The following is a 17134-nucleotide window of genomic DNA, read 5'->3' on the forward strand; positions in this document are numbered from 1 at the left end:
TCTTCTCACAAATATCTTCCCGCAAAGAGCAGCCAGTATTTAGACCCATTTTGCAGGGCAATCGTGCTGAGAAAGTTTGGGAACTGAAATTAGGTGAGAAGACTTTACTTTTTTGAGAATGAGGCCTTGTAAATTTTAGGGCTGAAATACCTGATCAAACCACAGCTTTTAGGCTTAATGCTGGTTGTGTTAGATGTCTGGATTCTGGAGAAGAAGAAAAAAAAAAAAAAAATCATACTTATTTTGAGCAAAGAAGAAAGACCCAGGATGAACTCTGATGGGGAGGTTAGAACTGGGTGCAACATTGCATAGAATTCAGAAATGACCATCACGCCTGGAATACTGCATGGAAAATACTGATGTACAGTGAAATGGTAGACGGTTTGCTAGTGGAACTGCAAACACGGTATCTGAAAGGCCACAAGACGCCTGAAGTGATGCACACAACTCTTTTCTCATATTTATTGAGAAGATGAAGCTTATATAGGTTCTGCTGAAATTTAATAAATAAAGACAACTTATATAAAAACAATATAACCATTTATATGCACATGCATATCATATAATTTAAAGTAATAACTTATATATTGGAAAAGATGCTGTTATGTTCTAATTTTCCTGGATAACGCGCAGACACAGGAAGTGTCTATCCTTATCCACCTCCAGCCTACCAGTTTACTGTTCTCCGAGGTCAGAGCTCGGACATACGTTTGCGATGTCTTGCATTGGGAATTCCAGTGCTTATCATCTATACCTCTGCAGCCATTTTTCAGAGGCCGGGCTTCCTTACACCTCGTTTCGTAAAAATATTGTTTGACCGGCGAATTACCTGTTTTAATTTCTCCCAGCACCGTTACTTGGTGCCCTCGAATGTCAATAGCATTCGATTTGTCCGTCACCCATAAGCTTTCACTGTCGCAGACAGAATATTCACCTCGATGGCTTCGGTGCTCGGCTGACCGTTTCCCCCGCAAGGTCCTGTTGCCCGCCACTGCGGAATTTCCAACATAATCATCCATAAGGTATAAAGGTGGGGGTTCCAATGGCGGGATGTGACTTAACAGCACCCGGGGGGAGTTGTAGCGTCTCTGTCGCTGGTGTTTTAGCAGCTCCGCTTCTAGTGAGATGACCGGTTGGAAGTCTGATTTCACATTTTCCACTATATCCATCTCTTGCAGAGCCTCCGCTTTTGGCATGGTGCTCTGATAATTCCCCTTTAAGTTGACCATCTGCTTGGAAACTTTGCTTTTCAAAAGGTCTGTCTGAATCAGTTTTATAATGAGAGAATTCATCGATTCTCCTGATAAATTCTTTTTATCCATGCCGGTAGCCTGGACGCCACAAAGATAAGGAAGAGCGAACATGTAAAAAAGGAAGGACATCACCTTATTCACCTGTAAGATCTAGAAAAAGAAGAAAAAACCACAATGAGTTTGGGTGAAAAATACATCAAATGCATAAAAGTCATTCACTTCCAAATTATGGGTTTCTTCTTCATACATATGAGGGACATTCATCCTCCATATCTTATATTACATGTAATTAGCATTCATTCTAGTGCTAGCGAGTTTCAGAAGGTCCAAATGGTTGGGAATTGATTGAACGGTTCCATCTAATATAATAAAATGGTAAGCCGCGCATGCACAGTTCCTAAGTGTGCGCCGCTTTTCTGTGAGCTGTAGCGACACATAGGAAGTGCGCATGCGCGGCTTACGGTTCTTTGAAAGACGCGGCGGTGGCTACTTTCACGATCCCCGCCTGCAGCATGTGGGGATCATGAGAGGAGCCACCGCCGTGTCTTTCAACTAAAAAAAAAAAAAAAAGTCAAAACGGATGTCGGCGGCTGCAGACCGCGGCACCTGTAGCCCGCCGCTGCCGAGCACGGAAACGGGACGAAGTTTTTTTCAACTTCACAGACGCTGCAGCGGCTCCTCTCACGAGCCGCTCCTGCGTCGGAGAAGGCATCGATCGTCAGAGGAGCTGCCGGGAAGTTAGACTGCTGGAGGCTCGGCCTGTTAGGTCCGTGTGCAGGCTCCTCTCGCGGTTAATGGAGGGAGAGGAAATGCTGCGGCTGCTGCACAGGGAAGTAGGGAAGGAGATAGGGAGAAAGGGACCGGTCTGATGTCGCCCTCGCCTTCTGTTTTGCTGAAAAATCCACCACCCTCGGCTGCGATTCAGAAACATTCTGCCGGGGGGGGGGGGGGAGAACCGCGGCAGATTGAAAGCAGGAAGGGGAGCCACGGACAACGTTCCTGCAGCTGAGGCCAGCGGATTTTTCAGCGACACAGAAGGTGAAGGCAATATCGGAATGGAATGGAGAGAAGAGGGAGAGTATTAAAAGAAGTGCCAGACTGGGCATGGGGGACAGCTTATGGGGCCAGGAACAGAGGAGAGAGAGAGATGGTAGGTAATGGTCTGAAGGGAGAGAAGCTGGATCTGGGGAAAGAGATACTTGAAGGGAGGACTATTGGGGAGAGATGGTGGATCTGGGGGAGGGAAGTTGGACCTAGGGATGGAAGGGAGGGAGAAATGTTAGGTCTGGGGGTGGAAAGGGGAGAGAGATGCAGCATCTCTTTTTTTCCCTCCATCTTATTGTTCAGCATCAAGGGGGGAAGGAAGAAGAACAAAAGAAAATGGAGGAAAAAAAGAATCCATGGGAGGGCAGAGAGCTGGGATAAGAAGATGCTAGGGGATGAAGAGAAAGGGACAGGGAGATATAGACTGACCAGTGGAGAGAGGGAGGGGTATTCTGAAAGTGGTGAGCCATTTGTATGAAGTCAAAAGGGAGATGACAAGATGAATGAGAGTATGGAGAGAAACAGAAAGAAACACAGACATATATTCTACCGCCAGCGGGAGGAAGGGAGACAGAAATAAAAGAAGAACGACACAGGGACAGCGAGAGACACAGAAAGACAGACAGACAAAGGGGACCAGGGAGAGAGACAGACAGAAAGAAAGACAGCGGGACAGAGAGAGACAAAGAAAGACAGACAGACAAAGGGGGCCAGGGAGAGAGACAGATAGAAAGAAAGACAGCGGGACAGAGAGAGACACAGAAAGACAGACAGACAAAGGGGGCCAGGGACAGAGACAGACAGAAAGAAAGACAGCAGGACAGAGAGAGAGACACGGAAATAAAGACAGACAGACATATATTCTAGCACCCGTTAATGTAACGGGCTAAAATACTAGTTTAAATAATAAACTCAGTTTTCTAATTGCATTCGGAATTAAAGTTGCCTTTGGCCGCTTTAAAGCCATCAAGCTTGGGTTTATTGCAGATAACATGACAAAGCAGTGCTTTAACATTTCCAATAACAGCAATTACATGTACAGCCCTCTGGCCGCTTATCCATATTTTATACATTAATTTAAAAAAAAAAAAAAAAAAATTCTTCATTGTGATCAAAACTGGGAAGAGGCCAATATATCCCTGCAGAAGAGGTTTTTAGTGCCAGACGGTACACTGAATTCTCTGTGCTGCTCTGACGGTCATTGAGTTTGTCGGAGTAACGCAGAGCATTCTGCGCGCCGGCCGGCACTAAAAACCTCTTCCACGCTTTTGTAAAAAAAGGAGGGGGGGATAATTATTAATATTTCCTAACAGGGATTATCAGATGGTAAATTATATTTCCCCTCTTTAAATTCTAAGGGACCCTTTTAGAAAACTGCGGCATAAAGGGGCCCTTGGTCAGGTCTTTCCAGCATGCGAAGGCCACTTTTCGCCTCGGCCGGAAAACGGACAATTTTCCGTTGTCCTAATTAATGGCCGTGCGCTAATGTTACATTAACAAAAAGAATGAGCGTGCGAACCCTCACTGCCGCCTATTTGGTTTGGTGCTAACGCTGCGCTAATCAGTTAATGAGTGGCAAACTGATTAGCGCAGACACGTTCACTCTGGGCCAAGTGAGACGGCGCCGCCTGCACGTCATTCAAAGTTAGGCGCCATTTGTAGAATCGCACCTGGCGGCGCTTAGAGCCACAGCCAAACTCTGCCCCCTAACCACGCCCTACTTTTCACCTAGGCGCCGGTAGACTCCTTTGGCGTAGACTGAAGTTGAAGACGCCTACCGAGTTAGGCAAACTCATTTTTTTTTTTAAATGTTGATTTAATTGGTTTATAAAGGCCCTTTTCAATTAACAGCGCCAATTCAACCAATTACTAAACTGCAGTAGAGGTTTCTAGCGCAGCTTTGGAGCATTTAGCGCTTCGAGCGGCTTAGTATAAGGGAGCTAGGCGTGCCGAAGTAGACAACTAACACCTGCTGCTGTTCTATAGAACCAGTGCCTCTCTGCCCTCAAATACGCTCCATCGTCAACAAAACGCATTTTAATTTTTAGCACACCAGTAGCAAAGGTCAAAAATATTGAGGTGTGGCATTTTAAGCTGGAGCACGCATTAACACGTGCGTTACCGGTGCTTCCATCCTGTCTACCACTGCATATAACGCAGCGCTGGGCCCTAAGCAACGGCCCTGTGCTAAATTTTCTTATCAGACATTTAGGAGATCATTGACGACTTATTTATTTGGCCAATTTGTTGAACTAGTCTAACGATTACATTACATTACATTGGTGACTTCTATTCCGCCTGTACCTTGCAGTTCTAAGTGGATTACAGTAGAAGATAGCTGGACATTTCCAGGAAGTTACAATTTAGGGTCGGTTACATAGTCGAGGCATTGGTGAGAGATAGAAGGAAGGATGGAGAATTGAGGTATACTTGTAGGGAGGATGCAGTTTAGGGTAGGTTAATTGATCGAGTCATTGAGGAGATATTAGTAGAGGGGTAGGAGGTCAGCTGGAAATTTGCAAGGAGGAGGGAGGATGCGGGGGGGGGGGGTAAGAAGGCTGTATAGATTTTTTGAATAGCAGAGTCCTACTAAGGCACGCTAAACGCCAACGCGTCCATTATAGTCTAGGGACGTGTTGGCGTCTAGCAAGGGGCTAGAACGGCTAACGCGCCTTGGTAAAAAGGACCCCTATGTTCTCAAGCAAAAGCAGATGCAATTTTCGCTGCATTTTCTTAGCGGCTTCTCTTGAACCACTCCGAACCGCAAGGTGCTGCGGGATACAAAAATAACGTTACTCTTATTAAATGCAAGGCAGATGCAGACCAACGTCCTCTACATCTAGCGTATGGGCTTTGCACCAAAATTAAGGTGCCAGCAAAATGCAAAAGCTTTCTTCACTTCAATAAACATACCCTTAGATTGGACGCCCTCCCGGGACGGGAAAACCACTGCAGTACCTGCACCATGTCAATCCAAATCCCTTTAGTGTTTTTAACCTGTTTCTCTCAGGTACAGCCTCTCTAGATAGATATGTGAAGCATGATCTAGTTTCTCAGATTTCCTGCTAATGTTTATTGAATTATTTGCGTTGCACCAAAGAGAGCTTCCTTCTGAAGCTCATCGATCGTAATATATATAAGCACTTTATCAAGGTGGTCTTGGAAATTGCTGGTAGTCAGGCCTATTGTGTCCAACAGGATGGAAATTTCCTCTATCTTTCTGTCACATTTTCTTGGTCTCTGCATCGCTTGGTGCGTAAGGATCTTTCTTCTTTCCATTTGTAGACTAAATACAGTGGTGCCTCACACAACGAACTTAATTGGTTCCAGGAGCAAGTTTGTTATGCGAAAAGTTTGTTATGTGAAACGCGTTTTCCCATAACAATACATGTTAAAAAAAATAATTCGTTCTGTAGCATAAAATATGCTAAGATGACATAAAAAAAGATAAATTTTTTGTTATTATTTTTATTTAGATACATCTAAAAACATAATTGTTTTTTAAAACAACACACATTTTTAAAATTTAAAGACAGACTAAGTAGAGTCTAATTTTACAGTGAGAGAGGGCAGAGTCTCACCGGCAAAAACTGGGACTTAACTGTTCATTTTTTTTTTTTTTCTAGCATCGGGGAAGCGGCGAGAGTAGCTCCGCCCCCCCCCAACGCATCAGCAGTAGGCGCCGGGCCCCTGCGAGCCGACGGTCCGCCACTGCACAGGGAGCCAGGCGGAGAGAGGGCAGTTAAGCGCGGTGCCTGCGCGGAAGGATGCAGCTCGGGCGACTTCGTTGTGTGAAACGAAGTTCGTTGTAGGAAGCAAGACATGAAGTTCGTTGTGCACAGCGTTCGCTGTGCAAGGCGTTCGTTATGCGAGGCACCACTGTAATCAATTGGCAGCGCCACCTCTGTTACTGGCATGTAATTACATTGGTTTTCCACCTGTGTCTGAATACCACTCAAGATTTTATTGTTTGCCTACAGAATTCTTACTTCTTATCTTCCTGCTCCCTAAACTCTTCCTTCCAAACTCTATTTATCTGGCGACTCACTCAGCTCTGAGTTTCTCCTCCACCGCTAAGGCAGCATATCAAGTTTAAATAAATAAATAAATTCCACTTTTTCAACCCCGTTGTGTCGATTTTCTAGGAACAGACTTTCTGAGTCAGTGCCTCGTACTCCCTCTGGCCATATGCAAATCCAAATAAAAACTTACCTTTCTGAGACTGCTTTTGCATCTTGACTACAGAATGACAAGGGGACAAATTTGTTCCCGTCCCCGCAGGAACTCAGTTTACCTGTCCCGTCCCCACCCCATTCCTGTAAGCTCTGCACAAGCCTCGAACACATATGATTTTAAAGGGTTTGAAGCTTGTGCAGATGAGGATGGAGCTTGCAGGAATGGGGCAGGAACAGCAAAAGAACTCACGGGAATGGGACAGAAAATGAGTTCCCACGGGAATGGGGAAAAATTTGGTCCCCGTGTCATTCTTTACTTGGGAGAACAGCATAGAAAATTGACTAAATAAATAGTGTGAAAAGTTTCAGCCTCTGATAAGCAGAGCTGGTATTGTGACATCATAATGCCTCATTCCACCAATCAGAGCCAACCTCATCGGTGATGTCACAATGGCTGGATTGCCCTTTACTTGGCTCACTTTTGCTATATTTTGATTTCTAGAGTGGTGCAGTGGTTAAAGCTCCAGCCTCAGCACCATGAGGTTGTGGGTTCAAATCCCACGCTGCTCCTTCTGACCCTGGGCAAGTCACTTAACCTCTCAGGGACAGACAGAGAAAAATGCTCGAGTACCCGAATAAATTCATGTAAATCTTTCTGAGATCCCCTGGGAGAACAATATAGAAAATTGACTAAATAAATAGTGTGAAAAGTTTCAGCCTCTGATAAGCAGAGCTGGTATTGTGACATCATAATGCCTCATTCCACCAATAAGAGCCAACCTCATCAGTGATGTCACAATGGCTTGATTGTCCCAGACTTGGCTCACTTTCACTACATTATGACTTCTAGAGTGGTGCAGTGTAGAGAATGACATGGGACAAATTTGTCCCCCGTCCCCGCAGGAACTCAATTTCCCCTTCCCTGCAAGCATTTTTGCGGTCCCTGGCCTTGTCCCATTCCTGTAAGCTCTGCCTTAACCGCACAAGCCTCAAACACTTATGATTTTAAAGCTTGCGGGAATTGGGCAGGACAGGACGGGAAAATGAGTTCCCATAGGGCCGGGGGAAAATTTGTCCCATGTCATTGATCACACTGTTTAAATACATTCTCCTACAAGGCTCTAAGTTTCAAAACGCATGCAAAAACAGAACAGCAGAATTGCTGGTTTAAATCTGATTGTAACACGAACGAAAAAGAGAATATGAAGATAGTCGGTGACTGCAAAGCTCATCTATCCTGCCCCTTTGCCCTTCCTCTGTTCATACTGCAGACCTTGTGATTGAAGATCCTCTCTGCTTAATCCAGGCTCTCTTAAACAGAAAACGTTCCCCTGGGAGGTTGTTCTATGCATCCACCATTCCTGTGGAGAAATGTTTAGTTAAAGCTAAGTTCACAGCCATTTCTTTCCGCTGAAAGTATGCTTGCCTTTTGTGTGTTATTCAAACGAATCCTACATTTATACTCAACACATTCCAGGCCATATGACGTGATCAAAAAGGGATTCCATGATAACGTAAAAATAAAACAATCGGCGGGATTTCGGTGCCTCTCTCACATCACTCTTTACTTTTAAGGTAGACACATTTACGAGGGTAGTTTGAAAAGTTTGGTATAAAAGCAAGTTAAACAACGTAGTCTCCATCAAGGGTTATGTATGCACTTAGTCTAATGGGTTTATAATCTTTTTGTATCGTAAGATGAAAAGCTTACAAAGAAACTCTCTGGGCTAAGGCCCAAATTCTCTAAACGGCGCCATATTTAGGCCAAGGTAGGCGCTCTACTGTCGCCTAACTTAGTGCTTCTTTTACTAAATTGCAGTAAAAATGCTCTACTCGTTCAATTCCTATGAATGTTGGAGCATCGACCTCGCTGGCCCGCGATATGAAGCTCTACCGAGGTTTAGCCAAAGCCTTGTTTCAATTGGTGTTACATAAGAACATAAGAACATAAGCAATGCCTCTGCTGGGTCAGACCTGAGGTCCATCTTGCCCAGCAGGTCCAGGACCTGAGCAGTAATCCTCTATTTATACCCTTCTATTCCCTTTTCCAGCAGGAAAATGTCCAATCCTCTCTTAAATCCCAGTACTGTATTTATAATGTCCTCTGGAAGCGCATTCCAAGTGTCCACCACATGTTGGGTAAAGAAGAACTTCCTGGCATTTGTATTGAATCTGTCCCCTTTCAACTTTTCCGAATGCCCTCTTGTTCTTTTATTTTTTGAAAGTTTGAAGAATCTGTCCCTCTCTACTCTCTCTATGCCCCCTCATGATCTTATAAGTTACTCGGCGTGACAATTGACTGCGTTGCTTGAAACCAATTAAAACGGCATTAAGAAATGTAGGCGCCCACAGGCACCTACGAAAAAGGACGCTGTAATCGTGAAGCAGAATCTGCACCATTCCAGCAGCTTTCTCGCAGAATCTATTGACTAATGTCTGCTAGTGCACATTAACAGAAGAACATAAGCAATGCCTCCGCTGGGTCAGACCTGAGGTCCATCGTGCCCAGCAGTCCGCTCACGCGGTGGGACCTGTGCAGTAATCCTCTATCTATACCCCTCTATCCCTTTTTCCAGCAGGAAATTGTCCAATCCTTTCTTAAACCCCAGTACCTTACTCTGCCCTATTACACCCTCTAGAAGCGCATTCCAGGTGTCCACCACATGTTGGGTAAAGAAGAACTTCCTAGCATTCGTTTTGACTCTGTCTCCTTTCAACTTTTCAGAGTCCCTCTTTTTCTTATATTTTTTGAAAGTTTGAAGAATCTTTCCTTCTCTACTCTCTCTATGCCCTTCATGATCTTGTAAATCTCTATCATATCCCCTCTAAGTCTCCTCTTCTCCAGGGAAAAGAGACCCAGTTTCTCCAGTCTCTCAACGTATGAAAGGTTTTCCATCCCTTTTATCAGACGTGTCGCTCTCCTCTGAACCCTCTCGAGTAACGCCATGTCCTTCTTAAGGTATGGCGACCAATATTGGACGCAGTACTCCAGATGCAGATGCACCATCACCCGATACAACGGCAGGATAACTTCTTTTGTTCTGGTTGTAATACCCTTCTTGATTATACCTAGCATTCTATTCGCTCTCTTAGCGGCCGCTGCGCACTGTGCCGTCGGCTTCAATGTTATGTCCACCATTACCCCCAAGTCCCTTTCTTGGATACTCTCATTCAATAACATCCCTCCCATCGTATAGTTGTACCTCGGGTTTCTGCTTCCCACATGTAATATTTTACATTTCTCAACATTGAACTTCATCTGCCACCTCGTCTCCCATTCTCCTAGTTTGTTCAAGTCCCTTTGCAATTCTTCGCAATGCACATGAAATTATTCTCGATGGGGCCCATTCACTTACTATGTGTTAATATCTATTAACACACATCAACTGGTTAATACACCTTAATAAATAGAGTCCCTAACCTCCAGGTCCTTCTCATCCATTATTTCTACAAAGACATAATAACCATATTTTTCTTGGGCTGCATGGTTCTCTGCTGTTCTTTCTCTGCTCACTGCCTTGTCTCACTCTTTTGCTACCCTCAGATTCGGCCCTTTCCAGAGTTTTTCCTCTTTCCTGCTAATCATTCCCTCACCCCTATTATGCACTGTTCCCTAGGGGCTCTGTGTTATCCCACTGGCCTCTCTCCTTCTCAAATACTGTATCTGACGGCACTTTTTTGCATTAAATCTGAGTTGCCAGACTCTCAACCATTCTCAAGTTCTGTTAGAACATTTGTCATGGGTTTTTTTTTTTTCTTCGTTTTATCTGGAATGTGCATCCTGGGGCAGATGTTAGAATCATCTGCAAACAAGCAAACATTTCATATTAACCTCTGCAGTGTCAGTTATAGAATCATGAGGGCAGACAAAGGCCAAATGGCTCATCCGCAGCATCCACTATCTCCTCTTCTCCCTATTGGCTAAGGCTCTTAACAAATGCATCTCCTCTTCCTATTGGCTACAGCTCTTTACACCTGCATTGTGATGTCATAGAACTTTAGTAACATAGAAACATGATGGCAGATAAAGGCCAAATGGCCCATCCATTCTGCCCATCCGCAGTATCCACTATCTCCTCCTCTCCCTATTGGCTAAGGCTCTTAACAAATGCATCACCTCTTCCTATTGGCTACAGCTCTTTACACCTGCATTGTGATGTCATAGAACTTTAGTAACATAGAAACATGATGGCAGATAAAGGCCAAATGGCCCATCCATTCTGCCCATCCGCAGCATCCACTATCTCCTCCTCTCCCTATTGGCTAAGGCTCTTAACAAATGCATCTCCTCTTCCTATTGGCTACAGCTCTTTACACCTGCATTGTGATGTCATAGAACTTTAGTAACATAGAAACACGATGGCAGATAAAGGCCAAATGGCCCATCCATTCTGCCCATCCGCAGCATCCACTATCTCCTCTTCTCCCTATTGGCTAAGGCTCTTAACAAATGCATCTCCTCTTCTTATTGGCTACAGCTCTTTACACCTGCAATGTGAGTCATAGAGCTTTATTGTCATAGAAACACAGAACTACAAAAATCAGTGTTACTGTCAAAATTAGCTACTAAATGTAAAATTTTATTACTTGACAGACTTTGTTTAGCCGAGATTATGAATGCCTTCTTTTATGAATCGGCCCGTAAACATGCCTTTGCACTTCATACCCAAACTTTGGAACCTCATCCCTTCATCTACTAGAGGGTTGGACGACCTATGGAACTTCAGGAAGGCCATGAAATCCTTCCTCTTCACAAAAGACCAAGCCTAACTGATCTCAGATAAACTCATCAACTAGACCACAGGTGTCAAAGTCCCTCCTCAAGGGCCGCAATCCAGTCGGGTTTTCAGGATTTCCCCAATGAATATGCATGAGGTCTATTAGCATACAATGAAAGCAGCACATGCAAATAGATCTCATGCATATTCATTGGGGAAATCCTGAAAACCCGACTGGATTGCGGCCCTCGAGGAGGGACTTTGACACCCCTGAACTAGACCATAGCGCTAAGTACCTCATAAAAGCACGTATAGTCATATACTTATAGACCACGTTACCGAAAAGTTCTACGCGGTTTACAAAAGATTATAAACCTTAAACATAATCGTCTATTTGAAGGAGTCAGCTAGTCAGGTATTTGGAGAAGATAGGTTTTTAGCTGTTTTCCAAAATGTCTGTAAGAAACAGCTGTGAGCAACAATGATCGAAATTCTTTTTCACGAGAAGCTGCCTGAGATGCTACAGAGTGATTTAGGAATTTCTCACTTTTACAACCTTTTACAGAAGGGAAATTATCTCAATTGTTTATGTCTACTATAGTTGAATAGTGTAGGTCGGATGTTTATCTCTCCTATCGTGGTCATTGTACCACTAGCTTTCCAAATATGTCTTGTCTGTATAGGCCTTGATCATACTACGTATGTACAACTGTAACCCGTTCTGGGCTCTTTTGGTAGGACGGGCTAAATAAATGAATGAATTAATTAAATTTCTATTATAACTTGGTAGAGTAGACTAATGCTTTGTGTACGGTATCAGTCCTGTTTATTAGGATCTTTTTTTTTTTATCCCATTTACAGAGTAACATAGTAGATGACGGCAGATAAAGACCCGAATGGTCCATCCAGTCTGCCCAACCTGATTCAATTTAAATTTTTTACATTTTTTCTTCTTAGCTATTTTTGGGCAAAGCTCTACCCGGTACTGTGCTTGGGTTCCAACTGCCGAAATCTCCGTCAAAACCTACTCCATCCCAAACCAATGTTGTCACCAGCCAGTTATACCTTAATCTTTCCTGTACTGTAAATGAATGAATTTCTGCCAAAAAAGAATGTGCAACTATTTACATTATAAACCAATATAAAGTGCAGTGCCAGAGCCCTAAATCTTCACTGCCGTCATCTGCATAACTGCCCCAAAAGCCGTTCGATCAGTACCAGGTTAAGTCGCTTGACCGTGTGCCCCTGCCAAAGGCGGTTTTAGTCACCGTTGCCCTGCTCTGTGCTGACCCGATCGTGTTTCATGCATCATATTTCCTGCAAGGCATTTTCCTTCCTTTGAATCCTGGTTCTCTTCCCAGTGGTGGGCTTCTGTGGTTATGTCATGGTTTTCATTTAATTGAAAAATGCTTCATTTGGATGATGGTATGGGGTTTTCACTCGAGTACGAGACAAACCTGTAAAGAGCCTGCAATTATCAGGGAAGTGCTGTCATTTCCCTTGTTGATCCGTATCGTTTTCAAAATGGAACAATAGAATAAAAGTTACATTCCAGGGTTGGTTTTTTTGTTTTGTTTTTTTAAACAAAAGCACAAGCTGTTCTTAATTAGTGTCACTATTCTTACAGCACATGCAGTAGATAAGAACAACAGGCCGGGCACCAAGTCGAATAGCACACACTAACCCAGTGGTTCCCAAACCTGTCCTGGGGGACCCCCAGCCAGACAGGTTTTCAAGATATCCCTAATGAATATGCATGAGAGAGATTTGCATATCATGGAAGAGACAGGTATGCAAATCTCTCTCATGCATATTCATTAGGGATATCTTGAAAACCTATCTGGCTGGGTGTCCCCAGGACAGGTTTGGGAACCACTGCACTAACCAGAAGAATAAAATCAGGGGCTGATTCTGCAAACGGGTGTCCCGACTGTCAGCGTCCTACAGCCATCTGGCAGCCAATTGGGATGCACGTTTAAATAAACCTCAAAATTTCTCGAGGCAGGATGCCCGCACTGAAGGCATTTGTCACGGGTCTAGCAAGACCCAAAGGGCTCCTTTTACTAAGCTGCGGTAGCATTTTTAGCGTGCGCTGCCCCCCCCCCCCGCGCTACGTGGAAAAACAAACGTCAGCTCAATGGAGGCATTAGCGCCTAGCGCGGATTAGTAAAAGGAGCCCAGAGGGACACTTAAGCATGGCTTCGTCCAGAAGTGACGTCACAGAGAGCACCGAAGCCGATGCGGGCAGCAGGTTGGCAGCTGCTCGCACCGAAGTTAAACATCTTCAAGGGAAGGGAAAGGGCGCATGCGCAGCAAGGGGAGGAGTGGGATGGGGGGGCAGAAAAGAGGAGAGGTGCCAATGCCCCGAGCAAGATGGCACCTAGGGCGAACGACCCCCTCCCCCTCCCTGACTAAGCCACTGCAGGCATCTGCTGTTGGAATAAAGAGTTGGAGAGTCACCAGGGAGGGAACAAGCAGTTTCCTGGCATGAAACTCCAACGTTACAGAAAAAATAGCTGTGTTTTCTATTTCCACAGGGCTGGCTTCATCTTTGAGTGTTGGATACCAGCAGAGACCCTTCCAGTCCCATCAATGTTGCAAAAGGTTACCAGAACAAGTTGGATTGGCTTGTAACCGAATTAGAATCGCACAATGGCAACATTGTATTATTCATTCCTTTTGTAGTTTAATGTCTAAAATAGAGCAATCAGATTCTGTGACATGGATTGGGTTTCATGCATCTGCTCATTCCTGAAGAGATTTTGCATCGAATGCTGGTTTTATGGTACATATTTTCCATAAATACTGCACGGCATCTCGTTCTTTATTTTTTGACCTCTGGGCTTTCCATTGCATTTCATCACTTCTTCCTGTGGATCCCTCGGCTTGGAGCAATCTGGAGACTGAGGCTTGTTTTTCTCTGCTGCTCAGAGCATAGGCTTGCTTAAGTTACTGCTTGCAACCTTTCTCTTCAGGGAGTTTGCACCCATGCAACAGCTTCTGCAGCGTTGTATGCATAAAAATATTTCAGTGCGTCCTAACATGTGGGACCCTTCTATAGAGTTGTATATGCTATCAATTGTATAGGGGTACCTGTATTTTTCTATACTCGATTGTTCATGGGAATAGGATTAGTTATAGCATCCAGTTGCCAGTTTATCTAACCCAAAGCTCAGCAGTGAACCAAAGTAATCACAGGGTCAATATTCGAAGTGATTTAACTGGCCGCAAATGGCTCCTGGCTGGTTAAATCAACTATGAATAATTGGTGGCCATCTGAATCCTAGGCCATTTTGGCAACCCTCAACAGGGCAATGGAACACGTCTTGGGTTGGAGGAACCAACCTATCTCCAGTCCCACTCCCAGCCTCTCTAGCTACTGATATTGTGTTGAGTGAAATGCTACTCATACCAAAGCCTTGGTAGCCATTCCAATGCCTGTGGCCCTCAAAGATTGGAGTCGACCATCTCTAAACCTGCATTTTGTTTATGCACCAGCTGTATGAAATATCAAGCTGAACCTCAACGGCCCGTCCCAAACAAAACTGAAACCCACTGGCAGAAGAACATAAGGAGAGGTTCCCTGGTTCTGCATCTAAAAGAAATTCAGCTTGAAATGCTGTCCTACGAGAGCTTCCGTGAGCACCAGAATATGCAACCAATAACCAAGCGGAGAGGTTCTACTTTCTTCTCTCGTATTCCACATTTATGTCTCTCTCTGTGCTTTTCGTCGGCTGCATTAAGGCTGTGACAGAACTAAGGAAAGAATAGCATGCGATGTTTTTCATGCTTATATTTGACGAGTTCATAGCTAACTTCTCGATAAGGGGTGCCTGGAATTCTGTAACTCTCGCATTCAGACGGAGACCATTTAATTTTTCCCCCATACTTGTTCACTTTCTTCCAACAAATATCTGCCATGATGGGAAGGCAGTTGAGCATGCAATAATCATAGTCTCCATGATGCAGCAGCATCAGAATGGGGGGGGAGGGGGGGATTGGGACTTGTATACCACCTTTTTGTAATTTTATAACCACACTCAACATGGTTCACACACAGGTACTTCAAGCATTTTTCCTGACTGTCATAGTGGGTTCACCATCTATCTAATGTGCCTGGGGCAATGGGAGGGGATTAAGTGACGTGCCCAGGGTCACAAGGAGCAGCGTGGGATTTGAACCTAGAACCTCAGGGTGCTGAGACTGTAGCTCTAACCACTGTGTCACACTCTCCATACCTGGTCAGACCAATGGTCCTTTTAGCCAGGTATTCTGCATCCAACAGTGGCCAATCCAGGTCACAAGTACCTGACAGAAACACAGAGAGTAGCAAAACATTTAGTGCATGAGGAGAGGTGTTTTAGAAAGAGAACTCAACTCAGAATATGGCCATCCAAGTCAGAACTTCACAAATGGATGTCCTTCTCACATGCTGTGTGCAATGCTCCATAAGAACATAAGAACTGCCACTGCTGAGTCAAGACCAGTGGTCCATCATGCCCAGCAGTCTGCTCACGCGGCGGCCCTCTGGTCTAAGACCAGCACCCTAACTGAGACTAGCCCTACCAGCGCACGTTCAGCAAAAACTTGTCTAACTTTGTCTTGAATCCTTGGAGGGTGTTTTCCCCTATAACAGCCTCTGGAAGAGCATTCCAGCTTTCTACCACTCTCTGGGTGAAGAAGAATTTCCTTACGTTTGTACGGAATCTATCCCCTTTTAACCCTCTTGTTCTCCCTACCTTGGAGAGGGTGAACAACCTGTCCTTATCTACTAAGTCTCTTCCCTTCATTATCTTGAATGTTTCGATCATGTCCCCTCTCAGTCTCCTCTTTTCAAGGGAGAAGAGGCCCAGTTTCTCTAATCTCTCACTGTACAACAAATCCTCCAGCCCCTTAACCATCTTAGTCGCTCTTCTCTGGACCCTTTCGAGTAGTACCGTGTCCTTCTTCATGTACGGAGACCAGTGCTGGACGCAGTACTCCAGGTGAGGGCGTACCATGGCCCGGTACAGCGGCATGATAACCTTCTCTGATCTGTTCGTGATCCCCTTCTTAATCATTCCTAGCATTCTGTTTGCCCTTTTTGCTGCCACCGTACATTGTGTGGACGGCTTCATCGACTTGTCGATCAGAACTCCCAAGTCCCTTTCCTGGGAGGTCTCTCCAAGTACCGACCTGGACAACCTATATTCGTGCATGAGATTTTTATTACCGACATGCATCACTTTACACTTATCCACATTGAACCTCATCTGCCATGTCCAGATTCAAGTCATTCTGTTTAAATAGTGTGGGTTTATTGGAGAGCTCATTTCTGACATAATTGTTTAGATGTAGTTTGGTACATATATGGAACAAGTAGATTGGGTTATATTTTTGCTAAATAGGAGAGCCGTTTTATATATATTATGTAGGACAGGTTTTTGTTTTTTTTCTATCCCTGGAGAGCTCACAATTTAAAAAGAAAGAAAAAAGCTGGAGTGGGATTTGAACTCGAGTCCCTTGGGTCTCATTCCCCTGCACTAATCTTTAGGTACTTCCCGGATCTCCAAGCTGCTCTGGGAAGGATTGCCTGTGAACAATTTCCAGAAGCCACTTGCACAGGTCCGTGGCCTGTCTGAAAATAGTCCATCCTACTTGTGGGTAAAAATGCACAGACTATTGGTTCTTTGAGTTTGAGTGACAGTCAGGACAGATAGTTTTGTTTTGACCCCAGCTGCCTTTTGCCATTTCCTAGAAGCTACCAGTCGTAAAAAAAAACCAAAAAAAACCTGCCTAGTTTGTTTAGCGGTTAAGCAGTTCTGTGGATGCATGTCACCTTACTATGGCCCCGGCTCAGAAAAAATTACCAGGACACATAGGAGAGGATGAAGGGAAGGTATCAAGCTGGATATATGTGTGTGTGTGTGGGGGGGGGGGGGGGGGGAGTTGGCAGTAGAAGAAA

General features: G+C 44.5%; 1 protein-coding gene across 7 annotated transcripts in view; it reads right to left on the minus strand.

The window, feature by feature from the left end:
- Window positions 1-301: 301 nt before the first annotated feature.
- The window catches only part of NTF3 (neurotrophin 3), a 212218-nt gene continuing 195385 nt past the window's right edge, over window positions 302-17134 (minus strand). For 6 of the 7 annotated variants that reach the window (XM_033950725.1, XM_033950722.1, XM_033950726.1 and 3 more), the window contains one exon: window positions 302-1403. In XM_033950725.1, the coding sequence (XP_033806616.1) occupies window positions 603-1382 (780 nt within the window). In that variant the 5' untranslated portion in view covers window positions 1383-1403 and the 3' untranslated portion in view covers window positions 302-602. Of the gene's footprint in view, window positions 1404-7745; window positions 7806-17134 lie in introns of those variants that run through there. The other variant, XM_033950728.1, reaches the window with a different exon arrangement.

This window comes from Geotrypetes seraphini, chromosome 7 (assembly GCF_902459505.1).
Source record: "Geotrypetes seraphini chromosome 7, aGeoSer1.1, whole genome shotgun sequence".
NCBI classification, from domain to species: Eukaryota; Metazoa; Chordata; class Amphibia; order Gymnophiona; family Dermophiidae; genus Geotrypetes; species Geotrypetes seraphini.